The sequence below is a fragment of the Coccinella septempunctata genome, chromosome 2 (assembly GCF_907165205.1).
Source record: "Coccinella septempunctata chromosome 2, icCocSept1.1, whole genome shotgun sequence".
In the NCBI taxonomy this organism is placed as follows: domain Eukaryota; kingdom Metazoa; phylum Arthropoda; class Insecta; order Coleoptera; family Coccinellidae; genus Coccinella; species Coccinella septempunctata.
Genome location: NC_058190.1, coordinates 3742910 through 3766145, shown reverse-complemented (window position 1 = coordinate 3766145; position 23236 = coordinate 3742910). Strand labels below are relative to the sequence as shown.

General features: G+C 33.3%; 1 protein-coding gene across 1 annotated transcript in view; it reads left to right on the top strand.

Moving 5' to 3' along the window:
* LOC123307245 (histidine decarboxylase) overlaps positions 1–23236 on the top strand; it is a 37751-nt gene that overhangs the window by 1745 nt on the left and 12770 nt on the right. Inside the window, exons 3-5 of the mRNA XM_044889475.1 lie at positions 13293–13579; positions 19974–20096; positions 21245–21517. Coding sequence (XP_044745410.1) covers positions 13293–13579; positions 19974–20096; positions 21245–21517 — 683 coding nt within the window. The remainder of the gene's footprint in view (positions 1–13292; positions 13580–19973; positions 20097–21244; positions 21518–23236) is intronic.

The window sequence follows — 23236 nt, the reverse complement described above, 5'->3', positions numbered from 1 at the left end:
TACTAATTTGTCAGGTGCAAATTAACTAGAAAAAATTGTTGCCTGACAATGAACTGAAAATAAATAAAGTTGAAATTATAATTTTATGTGGTAACGAAAGATTAAAGAGTCTACGTGTATTCTATTAGATCAAGATAATAATTTGGCAAATTGTTCGGTAGGAATAGATCATATTTGGATCAATTTACTGAAGAAGGAACTGTCATCCTGTAATTTCAAAATTAAATGAATAAACAAGTCTATGCAGTCTCTGTTTCTATGTATTGACAATTAATGTCAAACAAAAGCCACAATTCAGAAGATTTTCGAAAATAGATTTTTCGTCTGATGAAGGAGTCTGATAGAGACTCCGAAACGTTACCACTTAAGATTATAATTTCAACGTTATTTATTTTCAGTTCATTGTCAGGAAACAATTGTTAATTTGCTCCTGACAAATTAGTGCAAGAATTTACGCAGGAGCAAATCGTCGTTTTCCCCTAATTTCAATTTTGGCCTATAACTCGAAAACAAAAGAAGATAGATATCAAAATTAAATGAATCAACGTTTCCATGCAGTCTCAGTTTCTATGTATTGACAATTAATATCAAACAAAAGATAGAATTCAGAAGATCTTCGAAAATTGATTTTCGTCTAATGAAGGAGTCTAATATAGACTCCGAAACGTTACAACATAAAATTATAATTTTTTCTAGTTAATTTGCTCCTGACAAATTAGTGTAAGAATTTACGCAGGGGCAAATCGTTTATTTCATTTTTAATTGATTTTGTTTCAGAGATTGGGAGTGAAAACCCTAAAAAGTTTATTAAGAAACATTAATTGGGCAGAATTAAAAAGTGGAACATATCTGTACCATAGTATGTAGTAAAATCTGCATTTTTTTTTGCAAATTGCAATTTTTTTCAGTTCACCAGATACTAGATAAATAGTCAAATACTATTATTTGACAAGAGTTTCGCTCCGTAGAAAAACGATTCGTACAGGCGTTACATCATTTATAATAGATTTTTGGAAAACCTATTTTCATATACACAGGGTGTTCCAGAAAGCCTGGGCTTATTTGATTGTTTTGAAATTAATCACTTATTATACCCCAACTCAATACTTTTGAATTTGACAGAATAATTAACTACATGTCCTCCATTTTGCAAGAGACAATTTCTATGAATATTTTGTTGTCCTTCTATTGCTGCCAGAGCCATATCCTGACTGTGAGTTTTCAACAGATTGAATTCTTTGATCAGTAATCCTCCTATTTTTTCTTCATTGAATTGATTCAATTTTGATTTTCCTGGAGATATATTTCTCTACGTTAAACCCAAATATGAAGTAGGTACATATGTCAAATAAAAAAAGATTCAGAATTATCAAGAGAATGATAAATATCGAATATCGAATAAGAAAGAAGGATTATGTACAGGCTTTGTGAAAAACCCTGTATATATTAAATAAGGTTTTTTTCAAAAATTTGTTTCGAATCATAAATCTTTTGTTCGAAACTCTTTTATACACAGTTACACAATGAAAGTTCATGAGGATAGGAGTGAATTTAATCAATCCCCTGTACAATTACTTGTCATAAGTTGAACCTAGTGCTGAGGCTTTAATGAATGACAGTTCTATCAGTTCAATAGAGATGTATGTAGGTATTACCTTAGTTTTTACAAGGCTTCAGTGACAGTGACAAGAAAGTAGGTTATTTCATATTTCTTGAGATTAGTCGAATTCACCCCTGAGCTACATTAATAGTAGTTATAATGAGCTAAAAAGATGTATTGGGAAATTTTGAATTCTGTATGAATCCAAAACTTTTTCCATTCCCACTAGAGATATTTTTTTCACGAAAAAAATAACAATTTCCACGCTAAGAATTTGAATACAGTGTTTTCACTCAAAAATGGTGGACACCAATTTTTTTTAGTGCATATCAACTGAAATAGTTCATGAAAAATGCGAATGAGGAATCCAATAGGTATTACAAGAGATAGATTCCATTCGTGCAAGATTTGAGTGACAGCTGGCAAATATTGATATTCCACTAAATTCTCCATGTGTCCTTCAATCGACATCGACACTACAAGTTACAGAGTTTTAATTCCATAACGTTGGTCAAGTTTTTTTTTCGATGCTATATTCATTCATAAAAGCTCCGGCCTATGCATGATATATCCACAGGAAATGAAAAATCCCCTACATTTTAGAGCCTTTGTCTCCTTACGCTGTACTTCTTCCTTCATGCTTCTTTAATAGGTACATGATTCTTTCCTCCACTCAATTCACATCCTCAGCATAATTTAGAAATCGCAGTTGGACCAATTCTTAGGGTGGTAATTGAGGACTGTTTTGTCGAGTGTTTAATTAATTTTGAAGAGTTCCACTGAAACAATGATGGTGATAATAATATGTTCAATTGAAGCTCATAGCTTTTATGAATAGTTTTCACTGAATGAATTCAATTTGTGTTTTGTGGCATGGAATTTCCACCTTCTTTTTCAGAATACTGGGGGGAAAGTAAAGAAGTTATAGAATGTAAAACCACGTGACTTCATCATTTTTGCCAAAGATATTGCGCAATATTTGAACAGTCATTTTTCAGAAATGTAACTTGAGAGCGACTCAGATAACTATACTTCATTCACTTTTATTTTAGCAGTCGGTTGGCCATGGAAATTTGACACATTTCACTCTGCATAGTACGAAAATGTGGGGTTATGTCGCTTATCAGAACATTGTTGGGTTTTAAATCAACGCTATGTTGCCCGTTCTACGAAAAAGTTTCTGTTATAACGTATTTTATCACAATGTCGAATCTCTTCGGAAAATATGTGACGAACATAATCGAAGTTTATACAAACTGTTTGAAGGTATACCAAATCCAGTTATTTGCATGGAAAATACAAGAGATCAGTATAATGTCATAATATGCACAAGCTTGAGGAGAATTAATGTTCGTTATCTTCTTTGGCTTACATCATTTGTAGATTTCAAAAATAATAACTCGAAGATGAAATGCATATGATGCAGTGATTGGGAATGGGTATCTCCCGAAGGAATTAACAGATAATTACAAGAATGTTAAATTCTTCAACAAAAATCATCTTGCATCAATGGAAGTAAAAGGAATTGAAGGAAGTTTCAAGTTAAAATGAACTTCATCTTTGAACAAAAATTTCACATGAATAAACAAGTAACAGGGTAACTTGCGCGTATTTGTGGCTATTCATCTTAATGAATTGATGTAATAATAATAATTATAGGTATTTATTAGTACCTTAAGACATTTACATTGTATAGGACAAGTGAAATGAAAAATAGAAAAATCCATTTTAGGGAACTTATTCTCCGATGACATTTATCGAAAATCCTGTAGTAAACTTTTCGCATTAATTCACTCAAACATAAAATTCTCAAATGCCACCACTTTTTTTGGGTCTCCCAATAGAAGAAAATTCTTTGTCATCCTTTTCATTCACAATCTTTCTGATTGTGGAAATATCCAGCTGAAATATATGTCGTTTAGATTCAGATGAAACATTATATAAATTCTCTTACATTGAATATGTTCGCTACCGTCTGACGTATTGTGGATTTTGGAATATCAGGGTGGGTATAACTATTTGAATGAGCGGACCTGAATTCTAAATAGCACTTTCTGAAACCCTGTCAATTTTTTCAGTCACTTTCGACATTTTCGAATTTTCGTAATAAAAATTGATATTAGTTGTGGCAACGGCGTTATGACATTAACGACATTTCATGAGTGCCAACCTAACGTCGTTCTAGTTACAAAAACTTGAGAAAATTATTTCATGGCCAACCGACTGCTAAAATAAATTTGAATGAAGTATACTATCAGCTTTCTGATATCTAATTATTTTGGAAAAAGAGATCAGGGATCCTTGAAGGTTTTTTCTCGAATTCTTATAGGTTTAGAAATTATCTCAGTGAGCATCGAATTTGGGACAGCCTGTACAGGGTGGGCAAAATTCATTGGGATTGAACGACAGCTCTGATGTAACATCAAGAGCTAGAGAAACATGGATGGCACATTTCTGATCCTCGATTTTCAAAAGACGGATAATAGCCAAAATCTCATCACTCTATCTTCTTTTGTTTTCAAGTTAGGTATAAGTGAAAAACTTAAAAAACTAAAAAAGTTTCAATGATATCGAAAAGCAAATTCTACTTTTTCATCTAGAATTGGAGAAGTCAAAGTTTTTTTTTTAGGTCAGCCACTTCAGAGATATAGTAGTAACTTTCATTTTTTTTTTAAATATAAACCCTATGTTATTTTTACATGATCCAGTCACTCATTTTTTCCTGATTCAGAATATATACATAGACCACGTCGTGTCCCTAATTCGGTCCTTTCATTTGAATAAAAAGTGTAGCACTTTTCTACACTCGATTTTAGTATTCGTTTGCTGATTGAATTTACACCAGTGTAGAGGAGGTGTAGTTTATCTACATCTCCTTTTGACCATGTGTAGATGGTGTAAATCAAATCGAGTGTAGAAAAGTGCTACACTTTTTGCAAACGAAAGGACCTACTGTTAATTCAAAACTAGTTCAGTCAAGTTGGCAAGACAATTTCATTGATAATATGAGAATGAACTTTATGCTGCTTGTGTCAGGCTAGTAAGGGTCTCGACACATAGGCTTTGTCTTTAGTTTATTTTTCAGATATTAATATTGTTGTAGATTTCAAAGAATGAACCTCATTATTATTACTAATATGAAAGACTTTGAAGATCACTTTCATTCCGGACATTTAGGAGGTTGAAAAATTTTCCAATATGGAATGCATCACTTTCAAGAAATTTTATGAACGTGGATTCAAATGAATCCACCTATTCAACTAGTAGATAATCTAAATGCTAGTTCCACAGTCTTTTCGAACACCTTAACAAATGAAGACGGCTATGATAGTACTGGTATAGGTATAAATATTCGTATTAATCATGAAAATTCTCATAATTTCCTCATTTTCCCTAGCATTTTCTCGAATAACCGGAATCTAAGTGACCTTCAAAGTCTTTCATAACCTTACCCAACATATAAGAATGAAGTTCATTATAATATTATCAATGAAAATGACCTACCAACTTGACCGAACTAGTTTTTCAGTTTTTTTATTGGAAGAACAATTAGAGACACGATTTATATTATATACTCTGAATCAGAAAAAATATAGGACTGGAATATGTTGAAAAATATAGGGTTTATATTTGAAAATATGAAAATTACGTCACTGAAGTGGCAGACTGAAAAAAATCTTTGATCACGCCACTAAAAATGAGTTTTCACTTATAACTTGAAAACAAAAGAAGATAGAGAGATGCGGTTTTGACCATTAACAATATTTTGAAAATCGAGGTCGGAAACGTGCAATTCAATTTTCCCTAGCTCTAAAGGTTATAGAGCTGTCATTCAATCCCATCGAATTTTGCCCACCCTGTATTCTGTTAAAGGTCAAGTGCAAACAACTTTCAACAAGTTTCTGCTGCTTGAGATGTCCGAATTTCGTTCAATGTCAATGTCCAATAGTGTTTGCCAAAGTGTTTCACCCAATATTTTTTCTAATTTTGAATAGTATGTGACTCTTTTCAAATTTAAAATACCAAAAACGTTTATGCAAGCTCCCTCGCAGGTTCATCCTCTCAAATCGTCTGGTGAATATTTTTTACTTCGTTGCTATGGAAGCGAGTTTCATCAACAGTTGCGAAATATTTCATTTTTCGTAACTAGTTTAAGTTATGTTAAAAAAAGAAGAATTCGTTTTTTCCAATTTTGACATATAAATTGACACTTTTGAATACTTATTGACGTTTTGAAACGTTTCATTTTTCGTAACTAGAAAAGATGAGTATAATATTTCGCAACTTGGGATGAAACGATATTTGTTTCCATAGTAACGAAGTGAAGAAAAAATTTCTCCGAATTCAGAAGACGATTTGAAAGCAATCTTTTAATTTGAATTCAAATAGTCACATAATATTAAAAATCCGAGAAAACATGGAGTGAAACACGTTGGAAACACTTTTTTTCGTAACTTGCGTTCTCGCATCTCTCTTTCTCCAGAAATACGCTAGTTACGAAAAATAATGCTTTTCCCAACTGCTTGAACAGATAACTAATTCTGCGCCACAGCCTGTAGCTAATAACTCCTACTACTTCTAGATTTTTTGAGGGCAGAAATACCTTTCAAAGAAGTTGTCCTTATACATCAGGTTGTTCCTGTTGGCAAAATTTTTTGAAGCAAACTTGAATTACTCTAAGCACAACCTAAAAATATTTTCGAATAAATCGGATGCCCCTCAAAGGAGGAATGGAGGTTGACTTCAATTTTTATTTTTTAAATGGGACACACTATGTTCAGTAGCGTTTCTCAATGGTCTTGAACTTCCTACATGCTTTTGTATACTTTTCACATAATTTATTATACCTACTTCAATAGTTTTCGAAATATTTGTCATTTTGACAAAAAATGATATCTGTAGAGGATATGCAATTTAATTATAATTCACGAATCCTTGCACATACCAATGACAGCTTTACATGGATTGAAAGACAAGATTTCATAGAATCATAGCTAGCTATAATAATGTATCTCCATCATATGAACTGTCCACAAAAAGACTATCAACATGACGAATTTCAAATCGATTTATCTTTATTTTTTCAAATGCAATGAATATTTTGTTTTTTCATCATTGAAATAACTGTTCATTTGATAAAAATGGAAGTAGAATGAAGAATGAATAGTTATATTAGTCATCATCGAACTAACTATTCATTCTACTTCACTTTTTATCAAATGAATAGTTATTTCAATGGTGAAAAAAAAGATAAATAGACTTTTTGTGGTCACTTCATACGCTGGAGATGCTTTATTATAGCTGTCTATGATTCTTTGTAATCTTGTCTTTCAATACAGGTGAAGCTGCTATTGGTATGTGCAAGGGTTCGTGAATTATAATTAAATAACATAGCCTCTACAGGTAACATACTTTTAGCAAAATACCCAATATTTAAAAAACTGTTGAAGGAAAAATATGTGAAGAAACTTTGATGGTTACGCTTATATCGTCCGCTGTGGCACTAGTGGGACACCCTGTATATCTTTTTTTATTGGATAAAACATCAATATCTTCAACACATCAAGGAGTTAATTGTCATCAAAATCGAGCAATAATATACTGATTTCCATAATAATATATTGACCTGCTCCAGAATCTTTCTTGAATTTCAATAGATTTGTCCCTAAGGAAATCCCTGAATGAGTTGAAGCATTATACAGGATGAGCCTTCGACTCGTACAAATATTTCAACAGTAGATTCTTGAGGTGAAAAGAAATTTTTTTTCCGAATCAGCCCTGATAAAAAGATACAGCCGTTTAAAGATTTAATAATGAGCTATGCCACAAAACAGAAACAAAATTCCCTTCAGAATAAAAAGCTAAATCTATGACACTACACATTCTTCAAACAGAGTTGCATTTAGCCAATATCACAGATATTTTTCATTTTTGGACATCAAATTACTCGAAAACGGCGCATTATACGAGTAAATAGGAAGAATACTTTTATTTTACAATACGTTCAAATATTCATTAGATTGCGTCCAAATTAGTTTCAACAGTTGGATTCTTTGACTTTTCGGTATTTTTATGGTACGTAATGGTCATAATGTAAACTGGAAGACGTGGGTGATATCTTGTGTTCGGAAAAGTTTCATTAAATAAATGAAAAACTATATTCCGAAATTTATTTCATTCGATTCAACCATTTGTGAGAAAGAACTAAAATTGAATTTTTTCATGGTTTTTCAACAGCCTGTATCTTTTAAACCGAGCCGATTCGCAGAAAATGGTTGAAGATAAAGTGTTTCTTTTGACCCCAAGAATCTACTTTTAGAATATTCGAACGAGTCAAAGACTCACTCTGTGTATACTGAATGGTTGCAGGAAAATCCCCAATGCCCTTTAGTTTCACCCACCTGATGAAACTCAGTCGTATATGTTGAGTAAAAAAGGTAAATGAAGGGACTCAAATTGATTTAAGTCGTTTCCTAAGTATCTACCTACTTGGAATAAGTCAATACCAATATGCAAAAAAACTCTCATATTACGTATCCCTTTGACTCCGAATCAACAGCTTCAAAGCAAAAGCAAGAATGAAAATTGAGTAGGTTCATATTCTTCCTTTGCGATTTATTTAAGCAATATAGATCTAGTCGAATTCTACCCGTTTTATCGCTCAATAAAAACATCCTCCCTCATTTTATGATAAAACATATACTTTCCTTTATTGACATTTATTTCCACTTTGGAGTAATTCAATGCACTGCGTTGCTAGTTTACGTCTTCTTATCAACAATTTGAATAAATTTCCCACCAGAACTGACGATTGATGGAAGTCGAATATTGGTTTGTACTGTTTCATTGAGTTCGATCGGAAATATATTATTCCATAACAAAGAATCGTATTTGAAGAATTGACAGTGATTTTCCTTCCTTTTTTCTTACACTCTGAAAATTCGTTTATTTACATGAGTTTTGAAATTTCTCACTTTTTCCTCGTGGAACTTACATAAATTTTCGATGAAATATTGATTATATCAAATCCTTAGCCTCTGCACTTTCGAGCAATTCGATATTATAGGATGGTAAAGAGTTCATACAGGGTGTTTTCAAAGGTTATGCTTTTTTTGACAGAAGAACTCGTTTAACCAAAAATTGTCCATATAAAATATCCAAGATGGCTGAGATACAACCCCTAGAAGTTCGACAAAAGGTGACTCCGGCATCGCAAAAACGTAACAAAAAATAAACATATGGCTGGACAATGAATGGTTCAGTTCTAAGTTCATCGGATTAGATGCATCAGGTCACTTTTGAGAGAATCATAATTGTTGTATCGTGCAATTTAGGGTGAAAAAAAAATGTTGAAAATCGAGACTTCTTGAAAGTGTTTATGTCAGTTATGCTGAAAAAGTGCTATGATGTTTCTTTATTTCATCCCATTTTTACGACTATTGTTGGAATGTTCGAAAAAGAAGATTGTGATGCGCATTGTGAAAAAATTCGTGAATGATTTAGACGAATTTTATTACTGAGTAGTGAGATTTTGAAGTATTATTCTATTTTTCACATTTGTGTCCTAAGTATCTTCTGTCGGTTGGTATCGAAATGAGCCATTTCATACAATCGTGTAAGTTACTAAAAAATAATGAGAACAATTCGGCAATCATATGTGTACATTTTAATTACCACGTAAATATCGAACGAGCCAATATCCTAAACGAAACCACATGGTCGAATCAGGAGTTAAGTTTTTTCCCACTGCTTTCCGATAATTCAGCTAATAAACGGTCTAGGGTCGTATTAGGATCTATTTCAGTAATCATTTTCAAGTTTTTTTCAACATTGTCATTTTCAATTAACCAGTTCTACCGTCTGTGGAAAAAAAGCCTCATCTTCAAATACACCCTGTATTAATGGAGGTCCCAGAGAAGTAGAAACATCCAAGTGCAACTGTAGACCGGTTTCGAAATCATTTTCAGTACAGTATAGCTGAATCTTCCGAACACATTTCTGACATTCATCGATCTGAGATTATTGACTAAATGTCAGATAAAAAGTGACGTGTTCCATCTGGGAAAATCAACTTTTTGTCGTTTTTGCATCGAGTGAAATGACGAAGAATTTTGGAACACCCTGTATATCAAAAATCAGGGATTTTAATTCTACTCGAAACTCATCCGGAAGATCTCAGTGACCTATTTGAAAAATTTCAGGCTTCATAAATTGCCTTTTCTTTACTTCTAAGTTTTTTTTTTGGAAATTTTTTGTTGTAATATATCCGAAAGTATCAGAAACAAGGAAAGGGAAGTTCTAGATGAAAATACTCAGATAGGGATAAAAAAGTGAAAAAGTTATAATAAATTTGAAATAACGAAGTTTGTAGTAGTCTTTCGTATAAGCGGCAACGTCGTAACATTGAAAATATTTTAGTCAGATAGATAAGAAGCGTAAACCTTATTACTTGAATTCTCAGAACAATCCTCTATGATCCTTTCTCCGTAAACTTGAACCATCTTAGGCACTTTCATACGTAGAATCTACTGACAAAAGATTTTTCTCCAATTCAAAAAAAAAAACAAATTCAATAAAAGTTTGCATTTAAAAAAATGAAAATTCACCTAATGATGCGAAATGAAAACTATTTTGAGTTCATCAGCGGATTCTACGTAAAAAAGTACCTGCAGAAGGTTGAAGTTTCAGATTTTCAACTTCAATGACAAAAAGGTTATGAGAACTTTACGAAATTGTCAAACTCAAAAACGAAGTATCGTAGGAGGCTGCGGTTTTCATCATTCTTTGTTTCTCCCAAAATGGGCTCGGAATCCATTTTCTTCTAGATGCTATAGTTCTCGAGATCCTCTCAGTAGACAACGTATGCTTCTGGTTTCTAGCACTTCCTAGACTGGATAGGTATAAGCGTTGAAAGAAGTCCTTGACACGATATCTTCATTTGTCTCGAAGATATAACCAAATTTTGATATTTTGGCGATTTCGTAAATTTGTTATACAGGGTGTCCCAGACGCCGACGTCAAGCCGAAAAAAGCTGATAGACCAAGTCATGATAGTTATCGAGAAAATATTAAAAAAAATCTAAATTATGTATTTTAAAAATTATTGCCATATTAAAAAAAACGAGAAAATCTACACACTTTGATGTTTTTTTAACTCCCGTTACTACAAATCTTTATTTATTTACAATTTTATTTTTATTATGTAATCTTGACTAGTGCTTCTGTAAGCTCTCGCCAAAAATTCAAAGGTAACTACGCCAGCTTGGAAGAAAATTACACTTTTTGCCCAAATAAGTATGCAAAATTAATACTTCGCCACATTTAAACTGGCTGTACTGAAAAAAAAATGTACTACGCTAGTTGGGCAAGTTACCTTAAAAGTTGGCGCATTTAATGAGGATTCCAAAATATTATGACATTTGCTAGAAAATTTGACAATTAGACTTGGACAATTTTTTTTTGTAAAAAAACCCAATTTCAAACAAAATTTTATTACTAGATTTGACTACTAGATTCTAGTTTGAGTAACACGGAGAAGTGTAAGCGAGACAGAAATCGTATTTCCAGGTAGTTCAGGGCACCGCAGGCCAATCAATGACTCATTCTTATTTGGTTCCAACCAACCAAAACCAATCCTTAACTTAAAGCAAATCAGAATGAGTCATTGATTGGCCTGCGGTGCCCTGAACTACCTGGACATACGATTTCTGTCTCGCTTACACTTCTCCGTGTCACTCAAACTAGAATCTAGTAGTCAAATCTAGTAATAAAATTTTGTTTGAAATTGGGTTTTTTTACAAAAAAAAATTGTCCAAGTCTAATTGTCAAATTTTCTAGCAAATGTCATAATATTTTGGAATCCTCATTAAATGCGCCAACTTTTAAGGTAACTTGCCCAACTAGCGTAGTACATTTTTTTTTTCAGTACAGCCAGTTTAAATGTGGCGAAGTATTAATTTTGCATACTTAGTTGGGCAAAAACTGTCATTTTCTTCCAAGCTGGCGTAGTTACCTTTGAATTTTTGGCGACAGCTCACAGAAGCACTAGTCAAGATTACATAATAAAAATAAAATTTGAAATAAATGAAGATTTGTAGTAACGGGAGTTAAAAAACTATCACAGTTTGTAGATTTTCTCGTTTTTTTCAATATGGCAATAATTTTTAAAATACATAATTTAGATTTTTTTTAATATTTTTCTGATAACTATCATGACTTGGTCTATCAGCTTTTTTCGGCTTGACGTCAACGACTGGGACACCCTGTATATATTGTTCATTTTCGAAAATATCTGAAAACTTTCCACAGGCACTTTTTCACAGGGGATACGACATTATATTCATTGTTTTTAATACTTTGTACAAAAAAGAACAACTTCGTCATTTCAAATACATACAAGTATATACTTTCTTTGATCTCATAATATAGGTACAAAAAATCAGCTTTTCAAAAATATATATATGTCGATGTATTACTCACATCTTCAAGGCAAAATCAACATAAAAGTGAAATAGTCACTAACTATTGAGTCTCACATACATTATTCTTTGAGTGCAGAAGACATAGAATACTTCAATACATTGTGATAGTAAAGGTCATAGAATGAGATGAATATTTTGCTATAGATTATTTCTAAAAAGAAGGTGGTAACCCAAGGACCTATTGCGTGGCCAGAAAGATCACCAGACCTCAATCGTGTGGAATTTTTCATATGGGGACATGTTAAAAATAAATTTCTCAAGACTCCAGTCCTGAATATGGCTGATTTAGGGCAGAGAGTCAGGAACGCCATCAGAGACATTTACGCGTTTAATACAGCGAGTTCTGTTAGAAAAAGATGATGGTACCCAATTTGAGAACTTTTTACTAGTTAGGTATATTAAAATTGATGATAGAAATTTTGTCGATGTTTATTCAAATTCAGAGTAGCATAAGTTACATGATTGTATTGAAGTTATAAATGTTGCAGCTAACAAATGGAATTCTATAAACAAAATGTATCACAGATCACAGAAACAAATTGTTTCTGTGATTTGTGGTAGGTATTTCGTATCATAGAGATGGAAATTTTTGGGAGTGGATATTTTTGTGGTTAGTAATTTCATAGAATTCTGTCATAAATGAATTTCACTAAAATGGTGATTTGCATAGAGTAAAGAAATAATATACATAGAGAGAGAGAGAGAAAGAAAGTAACTTTATTGAAAACTTTTCAAAGAAATGATATGTTGACATAGATATATATTATATATTTTGGAAAATCCATTTTTACGATCAAAACAACTATATCAACTATATTATTCAAAATAAAGAAGTTATTTTTTTCCACGCTTAGCAAACGACTTGAGAAAAAGTTGAATGTAGTGTCGTATTCCCAGTGAAAAAGTGCATGTAGAAAGTATTTATCGCATTTAGATATTTTCTGAAATAAGGAAGTTGTAGAACATTTTCGAAATTGACAAAATATAAAAATTTGGCAATATCTTCAAGACAAATGAAGATATTGTGAAGTGGTTTTCACTTATGGACTTTTCACGAAAATCGTGACCATCAGGACTCCTTTCTATGTTTTAACCTATCTAGTCTAGAAGTACCAGCAACAGCCAAAATCAAGTAATTTGGGATACCCTGTATAATAAATCGTCAGAATCACTCATATTCTTTTGTGTTAATTTGAAATTTCTCCTTCCAGGAAAAGAAATGGTGGATTATATCGCAGACTACTTGGAGAATATCCGACAGAGAAAAGTGTTCCCTAATAAAAAACCAGGATTTCTGAAGAAACAAATTCCGGACAGTGCCCCTGTGGAACCCCAGCCTTGGATAGAGATTTTCGAGGATGTAGAAACAATCATAATGCCCGGTGTGACGCATTGGCAGAGCCCTTATATGCACGCATATTTTCCAGCTTTAAATAGTTATCCATCAATTTTAGGAGAAATGCTCGCTGATGCAATCAATAGTCTAGGATTCACATGGGTGAGGGCCAAGTGGCTACTTATATCGTTTAATAGTCTCGTGTATATTGTTTACCTTATTGATTTGACCTGAGCCAAATGAGGAAAATTGTAATCCATTTAAGGTTGGGATTAGAGAGTGAAATTGGTTCATATATGAGTATAAAACACTCTCATTAGGTATCAGAATATTCACACTGACCCAAAATAACGGTCTTATATCATGTATTTAACTTTTTCTCGAACAGCAGGTTCATAACTCATTCATTTAAATTAATCGAAAATGGCATGTACGAGGATAGATAGAAAAATTCTTAGCCTTCTATAGAACCAAACAAAATGTCAAAATATTTTGTTTTTGAACATATTCTACTCTTAATTGGATATATATATTTGCGTTGCGTTGCGAACCTGCAACGTCTCTAGACCTTTAAAAACATGTTTCTTCTTGCTCTGCAAACCAGACCTCCACAGCTTTTATTACCTCCTCGTTGAAAGAAAATTTACGACCTCTTAAATTTTTTATAAGTTGAGGAAAGGTGTGATCGTAGGATAGAGCCAAATCTGGTGAATAAGGGGGGTGTTTAAGTAATTCAAAACCTAAACCACGAATTTTCTGCATGGCAACATGAGATTTGTGTGCAGGGGCGTTGTCCTGCAAAAACAAAACACCTTTGGATAGCTTTCCGCATCTTTTCTTTTCAATTTTTTCCCGTAGAGTGTTCAGTAATGTCGAATAGTAATTTCCGGTTATTGTTCTACCCTTATCCAGAAAATCAATCATGATTACTCCATGGCAATCCCAAAAGCTGAAGCAAGAACTTTTAAAGCAGATTTTTGGGCACGAAACTTCTTGGAGAACAAGAGTGTCGCCATTCCATCGATTGTTGCTTTGTTTCTGGATCGTAGAAATGTACTCAAGTCTCATCCATAGTAAAAATTCGGTTTAAGAAGTCTACATCGTTTTCAAATCGAGCACAGATCGAACGCGATGCATCTACCCTTGCACGCTTTTGATCAACATTTGGGGATTCATTTTGCAGCAATTTTTCTCGTGTCCAAATTGACGTGAACTATATGATGAACGTGTTCGTATGAAATATTCAGTGTTTCAGATATCCGTTTCAGCCCAATTCGACAGTCTGATAAAATCATTTCTTTAAACTTTTTAGGGTTTTCACTCCCAATCTCTGAAACAAAATCAATTACGGTTTGCTCCTGCGTAAATTCTTGCACTGATTTGTCAGAAGCAAATCAACAAGAAAAAATTGTTGCCTGACAATGAACTGAAAATAAAGATCGTTGAAATTATAATTTTATGTTGTAACGTCTCGGAGTCTATATCAGAATGCTTCATCAGACGAAAATCAATTGACACTTCATTGTCAGGCAACAATTTTTTCTACTTGATTTGCTCCTGACAAATTAGTGGAAAAATTTACACAGGAGCAAATCGTTTTTCATTTTTAATTGATTTTGTTTCAGAGATTGGGAGTGAAAAGTTTATTAAGAAATGCAGAATCCTCCCAGAATAAATTTCAATCGATATCTGATAAAATCATGTCATGAACTGCATCGATATTCTCGGGGACTGACACACTAACTGGCCTTCCCGATCGGTCATCATCTGCAATGGAAAATTTACTCTTTTTGAAGCTTGCAGTCCAATATTCTACGGTCGCATACGAAGGACATTAATCACCAAGGGTATTAAGCATATCTTCGTTGATCTGCTTACCTCTTAACCCTTTTAAATACAGGTACGTGGTGATGGCTCGATACTCCAATTTTTCGATTTTCCCAATTTCGGTGGACACCTTCTTTCTTTTAATTTATTGCGTAACTCTGGTTTACTTTTTTGACCTCAAACTTCATACTGACAATTTTGGTGCCCAATCTTGAAAACAGTGCCCAAAAAAATTTTTAAATACGGCAATGAACCTTCTTTTTAAAATATTTTGAGACCTCTACATGCAATATACCGGAAACATCCTACTATTTTCTTATTTCAAATGGCACACCCAGTATATCTTTGCATCGTTAAATAGCTGATTTTATGGCAATTTCAACAGTCTTGGATGAAACTCAACAGTTTATGAGTAATCGGTATTGTCATGAAAAAATAGACGGAAAGTAAAACTTTTTCGAATATTTCTGCTGATGAGTGTGTTTTTCAAAAAAATCTTTGAAATTTCCAATTTTTCCATTATGTATTATTATAGTACTGTTTTCTATTTGGACTGAAAATCTACAGAATCTTCATGAGATGATCCTCAAGTTGCACTAATCGAATTCACAAAATCCAAGATTTTCAAATTATAACCTATAGGTATTATTATTTTACAGTGAAAAGAATGAGAGGGGGTGTACTAAAATAAGGTCTATAAGTACCTTAAATGAACTTGAAATAAGGAAATAAGTAGAAAAATTTGGTGATCACCGAAATTCTGAATATCTTAAAAATTCATAGATCTATTCACAATCAAGACAAGAAATTATAACCACCATGATTACTATCAAGTTATCGAGGAAATCCTGTTCAATTTTTCACCAAAGCTTTTTCCGGCTTTCCGGTCTTTCCTTCTTTTTTATGTATATATAACACTATTTCCCAGAAGTATTCACTGAACATTAGAGACCCGTTACTTTTCATTTTATGTAAAGATAATGATTTCTGTTTGGATCCGTTATAAACTGGAAAAAATGCTCATTGAATGTGGGATTTTTTAAGTCACACCTGCTCGTGCTATTTTTTCACACACTTTGTTCCGAACCATAAAAATTATAATTACACGTGTAATTTCTAGATACGTAAATCATAATAATGATTGATACAAATAGATAAACATTTCTCGGAAATTATGTAAAATTTTGAAATTTACACGTGGATATTATTACCTTGATGAGACATCTTCATTGATCTGTATATATTACTGATTCACCAAATTACCTAATTTCGAAATTTTCCGTGTTAATAATTGCTTGTGATTCGAATAACATTAATTAAGAACTTCTCTATAGACTGAGATATTTTTCTATAATGTAAACAAGTAGGTAATTATAAATAAACATTTTATATTCCGTTGTTTGGTGCACTTCTAATCAGGAGGATGGAAATGAGAGCTTCAAAAGAATCAATTTCGAATAGAACATTTTTCTTGTCTCTTTCAACTGATCCGAAAGATTTTGACCAGGTCATGGTCAACTTGGATGAGCGACCAAAAAATGTAGGGCTTTATCAAACCTTGGAATCCACAAAACGTTGGTATTAAATGTATTGCTCGCTTGTTCGTAGAAACAAGAGCGTTATTATGTTGCTCAAAAGTTATTTTTGGATTATTAGCTGAAAATGTTCAAAGGTTTGGTTGAATTTATAGAAGAATTACTTATCAAGAACTATATACCTATAAAGCTTGCAGAAAAATTGTTTAAGCATCACCAAATTCTTTTTTGTGAATGAAATAATAATAAATCACAAAGAATATCATAGATATCTTTATTCGTTTTCGATTTACAGGGCGTTTCTAAAGAAATGCTGTTTCGAATGTGCTTATTCTTCTAGATTCTGTTTGAGATTTACTAAGTGACATAGAAAACAGAAAACTCTATATTGGTTAAGTTATTGTAGAGAAATTTTATCATAATATGCAGGCCATCATCATGGTTTTCTCCGAAAGCAAGGTTCAACAAAGCAGTCGAACGATAAAATTCATATTAATTGGATGAATATAACCAAAAAGTAAGAAAAGACGTTCAATCCATCAATTAATTGTAGAAGTGTGGTTTCTGTGTAAACTCTTGAGTTCAAAAGGTAGGGGTGTACCTTCAATTTTACTTTGCGTCAGCAGAAACTTTTAATAATTAATTGACGAATAAAATGTCTTTTTCCAACTGTCACCACCTTGGAATTCGCACAAATACGAGCAATTTCTTACAGTTTGTGTTGTCAACAATATGCTGCATTCCCGGTGCAGTGAAAAAGTATTTCAATCGTTTTGTTTTTGTCAAGCAGTTAGGTTAACTTCGTAAATTTCAGTTTTTGCTAACCAACCATCATATGACCAAATCTGCTGTGATTACTGGCACACTAATTGTGATTGAAATTGCTGCATTAGAAAATGTTTGAAAATACAAAATGTGAAAAGAATTGTTGTGAAGCGAGAAAAATAAGAGGCCTCAAAAGATAAAAAAGACTCATAGGAAAACCAAAGTTCATGACGATTGGAAAGAAATTCATTATTTGTCAGTCATGTAATGATTTCATTCGTTATTCAGCTAATAGACCCAATATATTGGTGTAACAACTTACCGTGGCATTGGGAGTGTTATGACAAGGAAAGAAATTTCTTTGTCTGTAGAATTCCCCAAAAACCTCAATGATCTGATTAATTCTGGAGATTTATTTCTGATAGAATCAAGATAGGGCTACATTGACTCTTATATCTGATAGATGTAGGTCTACCCTAGATCTGTTAGGAATTTCTTCAATAGATGGCTAGACAGAGCACGGGATGTGGTCATTTTCAATCGAGGCTTCTCATTGAGAGATGGTTCTCCAGTCAAATTTTTTGTCATAAATTCATAAATACTGGGTGTTCTGATTTCTATGTCATTTAGTATAGTTCAATAATTCTAATATTCATCAAATTAAAATTTTCATTTCATAGAATGGTTGATTCCAGTGTTTATAAAAATCAGTTGTTGATATGATAATACAGCAGACGAATTAGACCTGGAAATAAATGTGAAATATTAAGGATACAAGGTGTCCCATATCGAAAACGAAAAACACAATAACTTCAAAACATATGATATTTTCAAGAAATGAATCTATGCTGGGAAATATCTTTAAAGCTCTATAACGAAACGTTTTACTTCAAATCAGACAAAAGTAAATAGAGAGTCAGTTAAAACTATTAAAAGTAGCACAAAAAATTTACATCTTCCTTATTAACTATTCGGCAAAAAAATGCTCGAATAAGCCGATTTTATTTTGAATTTTGTAACTTTTCATGTACTAGAATGTATTGATATTCAGTTAGCCTCTAGTCCAGTTTCATAAGAAAAATATTACGTTACCATAGCAACGAACGATAACTCCTTACAAGTGTAAGTGTGAAGTTCGAGGTCAAAAAAGTGAACTATAAAAAATAGAGTAACGCAATAAATTGAAAGAAAGAAGATGTCTACCGAAATTGTGAAAATCGAAAAATTGGAGTATCGAGCCATCATCAAGTACCTGTATTTAAAAGGGTTAAGAGCTAAGCTGCAGATTAACGAAGACATGCTTAATACCCTTGCTGATCAATGTCCTTCGTATGCGACCTTGAAATATTGGACTGCAAGCTTCTAAAGAGGTAAATTTTACATTGAAGATGATGACAGATCGGGAAGGCCAGTTTCTGTGTCAGTCCCCGAAAATATCGATGCAGTTCATGATATTATTTTATCAGACGGTCGAATTGGGCTAAAACGGATATCTGAAGCACTGAATATTTCATACGAACGCGTTCATCATATAGTCCGCGTCAATTTGAACATGAGAAAAATTGCTGCAAAATGGATACACAAATGTTTGAATGTTGACCAAAAGCGTGCAAGGGTAGAAGCATCACGTTCGATCTGTGCTCGATTTGAAAACGATGTAGACCTCTTAAACCGAATTGTTACTATTGATGATACTTGGGTACATTTCTAGGATCCAGAAACAAAGCAACAATCGATGAAATGGTGATATTCTGGTTCTTCAAGACCTTTTCGTGTCCAAAAATCTGCTGGAAAAGTTATTGCTTCAGTTTTTTGGGATTGCCATGGGGAATCATAACTGATTTTCTGAATAAGGGTAGAATAATAACCAGATATCACTTTTCGACATTACTTACCACTCTGCGGGAAAAAATTGAAGAGAAAAGACGCAGAAAGCTATCTAAAGGTGTTTTGATTTTGCAGGACAACGCCCCTGCACACAAATATCATGTTGCCATGCAAAAAATTCGTTATTCAGGATTTGAATTACTAGAACACCCACCTTATTCACAAGATTTGGCTCCATCCGACTGTCATCTCTTTCCTCAACTCAAAAAAAGTTTAAAAGGTCGTAAATTTTCTTTCAAGGAGGAGGTAATAAAAGCTGTGGTGGTGTGGTTTGCAGAGCAAGAAGAAACATTTTTTTTGAGAGGTCTAGAGACGTTGCTGCACAGAGGTTCGCTGTGATAAATGTATCCAATTAAGAGGAGAATATGTTGAGTAATAAAATATTTTGACATCGAGATTTTGTTTGGTTCTATAGTAGGCTAAGAATTTTTCAATATATTCTCGTATACCTACCTGATTAGCGAGTTTTGTCATACACCCACAGTGCCTGCGGGTGAAAAATATCCACCTTGAAAAATTCAACAATTCGAATTATTTTACAGGCTTCTAGTCCTGCTTGCACAGAACTCGAAATGGTAGTTATGAACTGGTTGGCAAAAATGATTGGATTACCCGAGCATTTTCTCCATAAAACATCAGGACAAACTGGAGGTGGTGTGATACAGGTACGTATTAAAAAATGCATGTTCACGAGATATAGTTTAGGCTTAGGTTTTTGAAAACGAAACACATGGGATAACAGGTAGAAGGATTTACTTCGAGAAAATACGATTTTTGATTCAAGGGGGACAACTTTTGAAATCAAATTCAGGGTAGAGGAGGGATAAGGTAAGTAATGCCTCATTTGAAAGGGCTTTCTATTCAGAGAATATTTGATTTTTGTCATTTAGTCTATTCGAAATGTTTCCATTTGAATTTCAAACAACATTGGTTTCCCCTTTTAGCATGCTGTGTAAATCAATCGAATTTTACTCATTTACTCTGTGAATTTGATGATGAATCTGCTTTACGGCTCCCACACTTGTTTTTCTTGAGGAATGAGGAAATTTATTCCAATTTTTTTGCCAATGAATTAACTACTGTTACTTGAATTATTAATGACAGAATCAAACAGTAATATTTTGATGTCTCGTATATGGTTAACGATTAGCATCGTAACCACAGAATAAATTAATATAAATTTGATTGATTCACACAGCATGTTCAACGAAATGACAAGTACTGTATAAAACTAAATTTTAATATATCGAAAACGAATGGATTTAATGAAAAAAAATATGATGTAAGTACAGGGTTGGCAAAATTCGATGGAATTGAATGACAGCTGTGTAACCGTGAGAGATGGAGGGATGCGGTTTTGGCCATTAACAATCTTTTGAAAATCGAGGTCGGAAATGTGCCATCCATTTTTCCCTAGCTCTTACAGTTAAAGAACTGCCATTCAATCCCATCGAATTTTGCGCACCCTGTACTCAGAATAGAAAGGTCCTTCAAATGAGGTATCATTTACCCCATCTTACCTATTCAAAATATAGGGGTTGGGATTGTTACACTAAGGGTTGAAGCGATATGGTCGTAAATGTAATATTGAATCATCAATAGATTTGTCACAGCATTTTCTCGAAGAAAAAAATCATTTTTCTAACATGGAGACTAAAATTCAAAGAACCAAACTGTAGACCGATTTATTGTCCCTCATCGGTACAGTGCAGTGTTACACATCTCAACCTGTGGATGGTGTCTTTAAGCGAAATTGTAGGGACCATATCAGCCGAAAAATTTCTATTTACATTAATTCTGTGACTATTTTCAGCCCACGGCTAGCGAAGCAACGTTGGTGTGTCTTCTTGCTGGTAGGACCAGAGCACTCAAACACTACAGAGCCCTATATCCTGAAGAGACGAACATAACCAACAGATTGGTCGCATACTGCTCGGATCAAGCACATTCAAGCGTTGAAAAAGCTGCATTAATAGGATTAGTTAATATTAGGTTCATCGAAAGTGATGATAAATTATCAATGAGGGGGAATGCACTTCAAGAAGCAATCACCAGTGACAGAAAAGCAGGTCTTCTTCCGTTCTATGTGAGTTGGTTCGACTATTTACCGTTTAAATATATCAGTGTGAGTCTTGAACAGTGAATCAAAGATTTTTTTGTTGTGAAATATGATCGGACAGGTCGATACATCGTGATGAAAAAAAAAATTTGAAGATCTTAACAGAATTAGAAATTTTTTAACAAATTAGAGAAAACACACTTGAGAAAGATTTTCCCTATTTTTCTAATGGGCTTCCCCATAAGATGTTTCGAGAAAAATTTCTCCTGTTTTTTTCAGTTGATATACAGAGAAATCTTTCAGTTTGAAAAAACACGCTAGTAACATAATTAGGTTCTTCTTTTTCCTTCAATACCTAAAGGTTCATGAACGTAAGTTATAAAATGATCGAAATTTAAAAAAATTGTGTCAATTGCATGAGGAGTTCTGCCCCATGGAAGGTTTCTTCAACAATTGTTGCGGAAATAGGATGACTCTGAACTAATTGTTTCCCATGAGAAATGAGTTGATTCCTCCTCTGAAATAAGAAGATTTTCCCAATTACTTATTTGTACGAGGAATCCGATAGATATTCCAGCCAATTAATTTCCAAGAATATGGTTCAGGATTTCGCTATATCCTATTTATCTGCCCGGTGTTGGAAGATAAAAAGTATAAAATCCAATCAAGGGGTACATCGACTGACGCAGCTCAACTGAATTGAAATAATAATTATGGATTTCGCATGGATGTTAATTCGATTTCTTCTTCCAATTCATACAAATTCGAAAAATTATTTTTGTACAGGTTGTGTCACGGGTAAATGGAAATACACTGCTCAACATAATTGATAGGGATCACCGACCACATAACATTTCTAAAATATTTTTCCTTGAATTGCGACTTAGAAGTCTGAATTTTATTTACTTTGGAATCGATACATGTTAATATGCACACGGTGTTCTACGACGACATAGATTTCTCCATATACAGAGGGATTATAGTTCTTTACAAATTTGTGGCAAGAAAACGGCAGAAATTTTTTTGTATGCAACTGAACTGGTGTAGGTAGTTTAACCTATACATTATCAGTTTAAGAGCTGGAACAAACGCAACAACGTCATCTAAGACAAATAATGCACATCAGATGGTTCCACAAAGTTTCGCAAGTCTTGCAACGCGCGAGTTGTACAACAATTGAGACTCAAGTAACGAGGGCCCGACACAGATGGAGCGGCTACATTCTGAGGATGCAAGACACAAGACTCCCCAAAATAGCTCTGTATGGCGAATTGAAAGAGGGAGTTTGGAAACCAGGAGGCCAGTATAAGCGGTTTAAGGATATACTACATCAATCTCTAAAATTAGTTAATGCCAATCATAACTGGGAACAACTAGCGTTAGACAGATCACAGTGGAGGTCTTTGGTACACAGTTATAATGAAGACTCGAGAAGAATACAGTGTCAGCTAGATCTGGTTGGTGACTATCCATGCCCTGAGTGTGGGAGGATCTGTAGGTCACTGTTGGGTCTCTTCAGTCACAGAAGGGCATACAGTCGCAATTAGCCTTAAGAAATCATAAGTCTGTTCGCACCGTTTTTTTTGTCTTTTTGTAGATTTATTCCCGGTAACGGAATGCAGCCATGAATGAATGAATGAATATCAGTATTTTTTTCTCAGAACAATAACAAATAAGTATATCACGACAAAAGAAAACTTTCAAAATATTTCAACTATTATTGAGTGTTTCTATTTTGATACAATT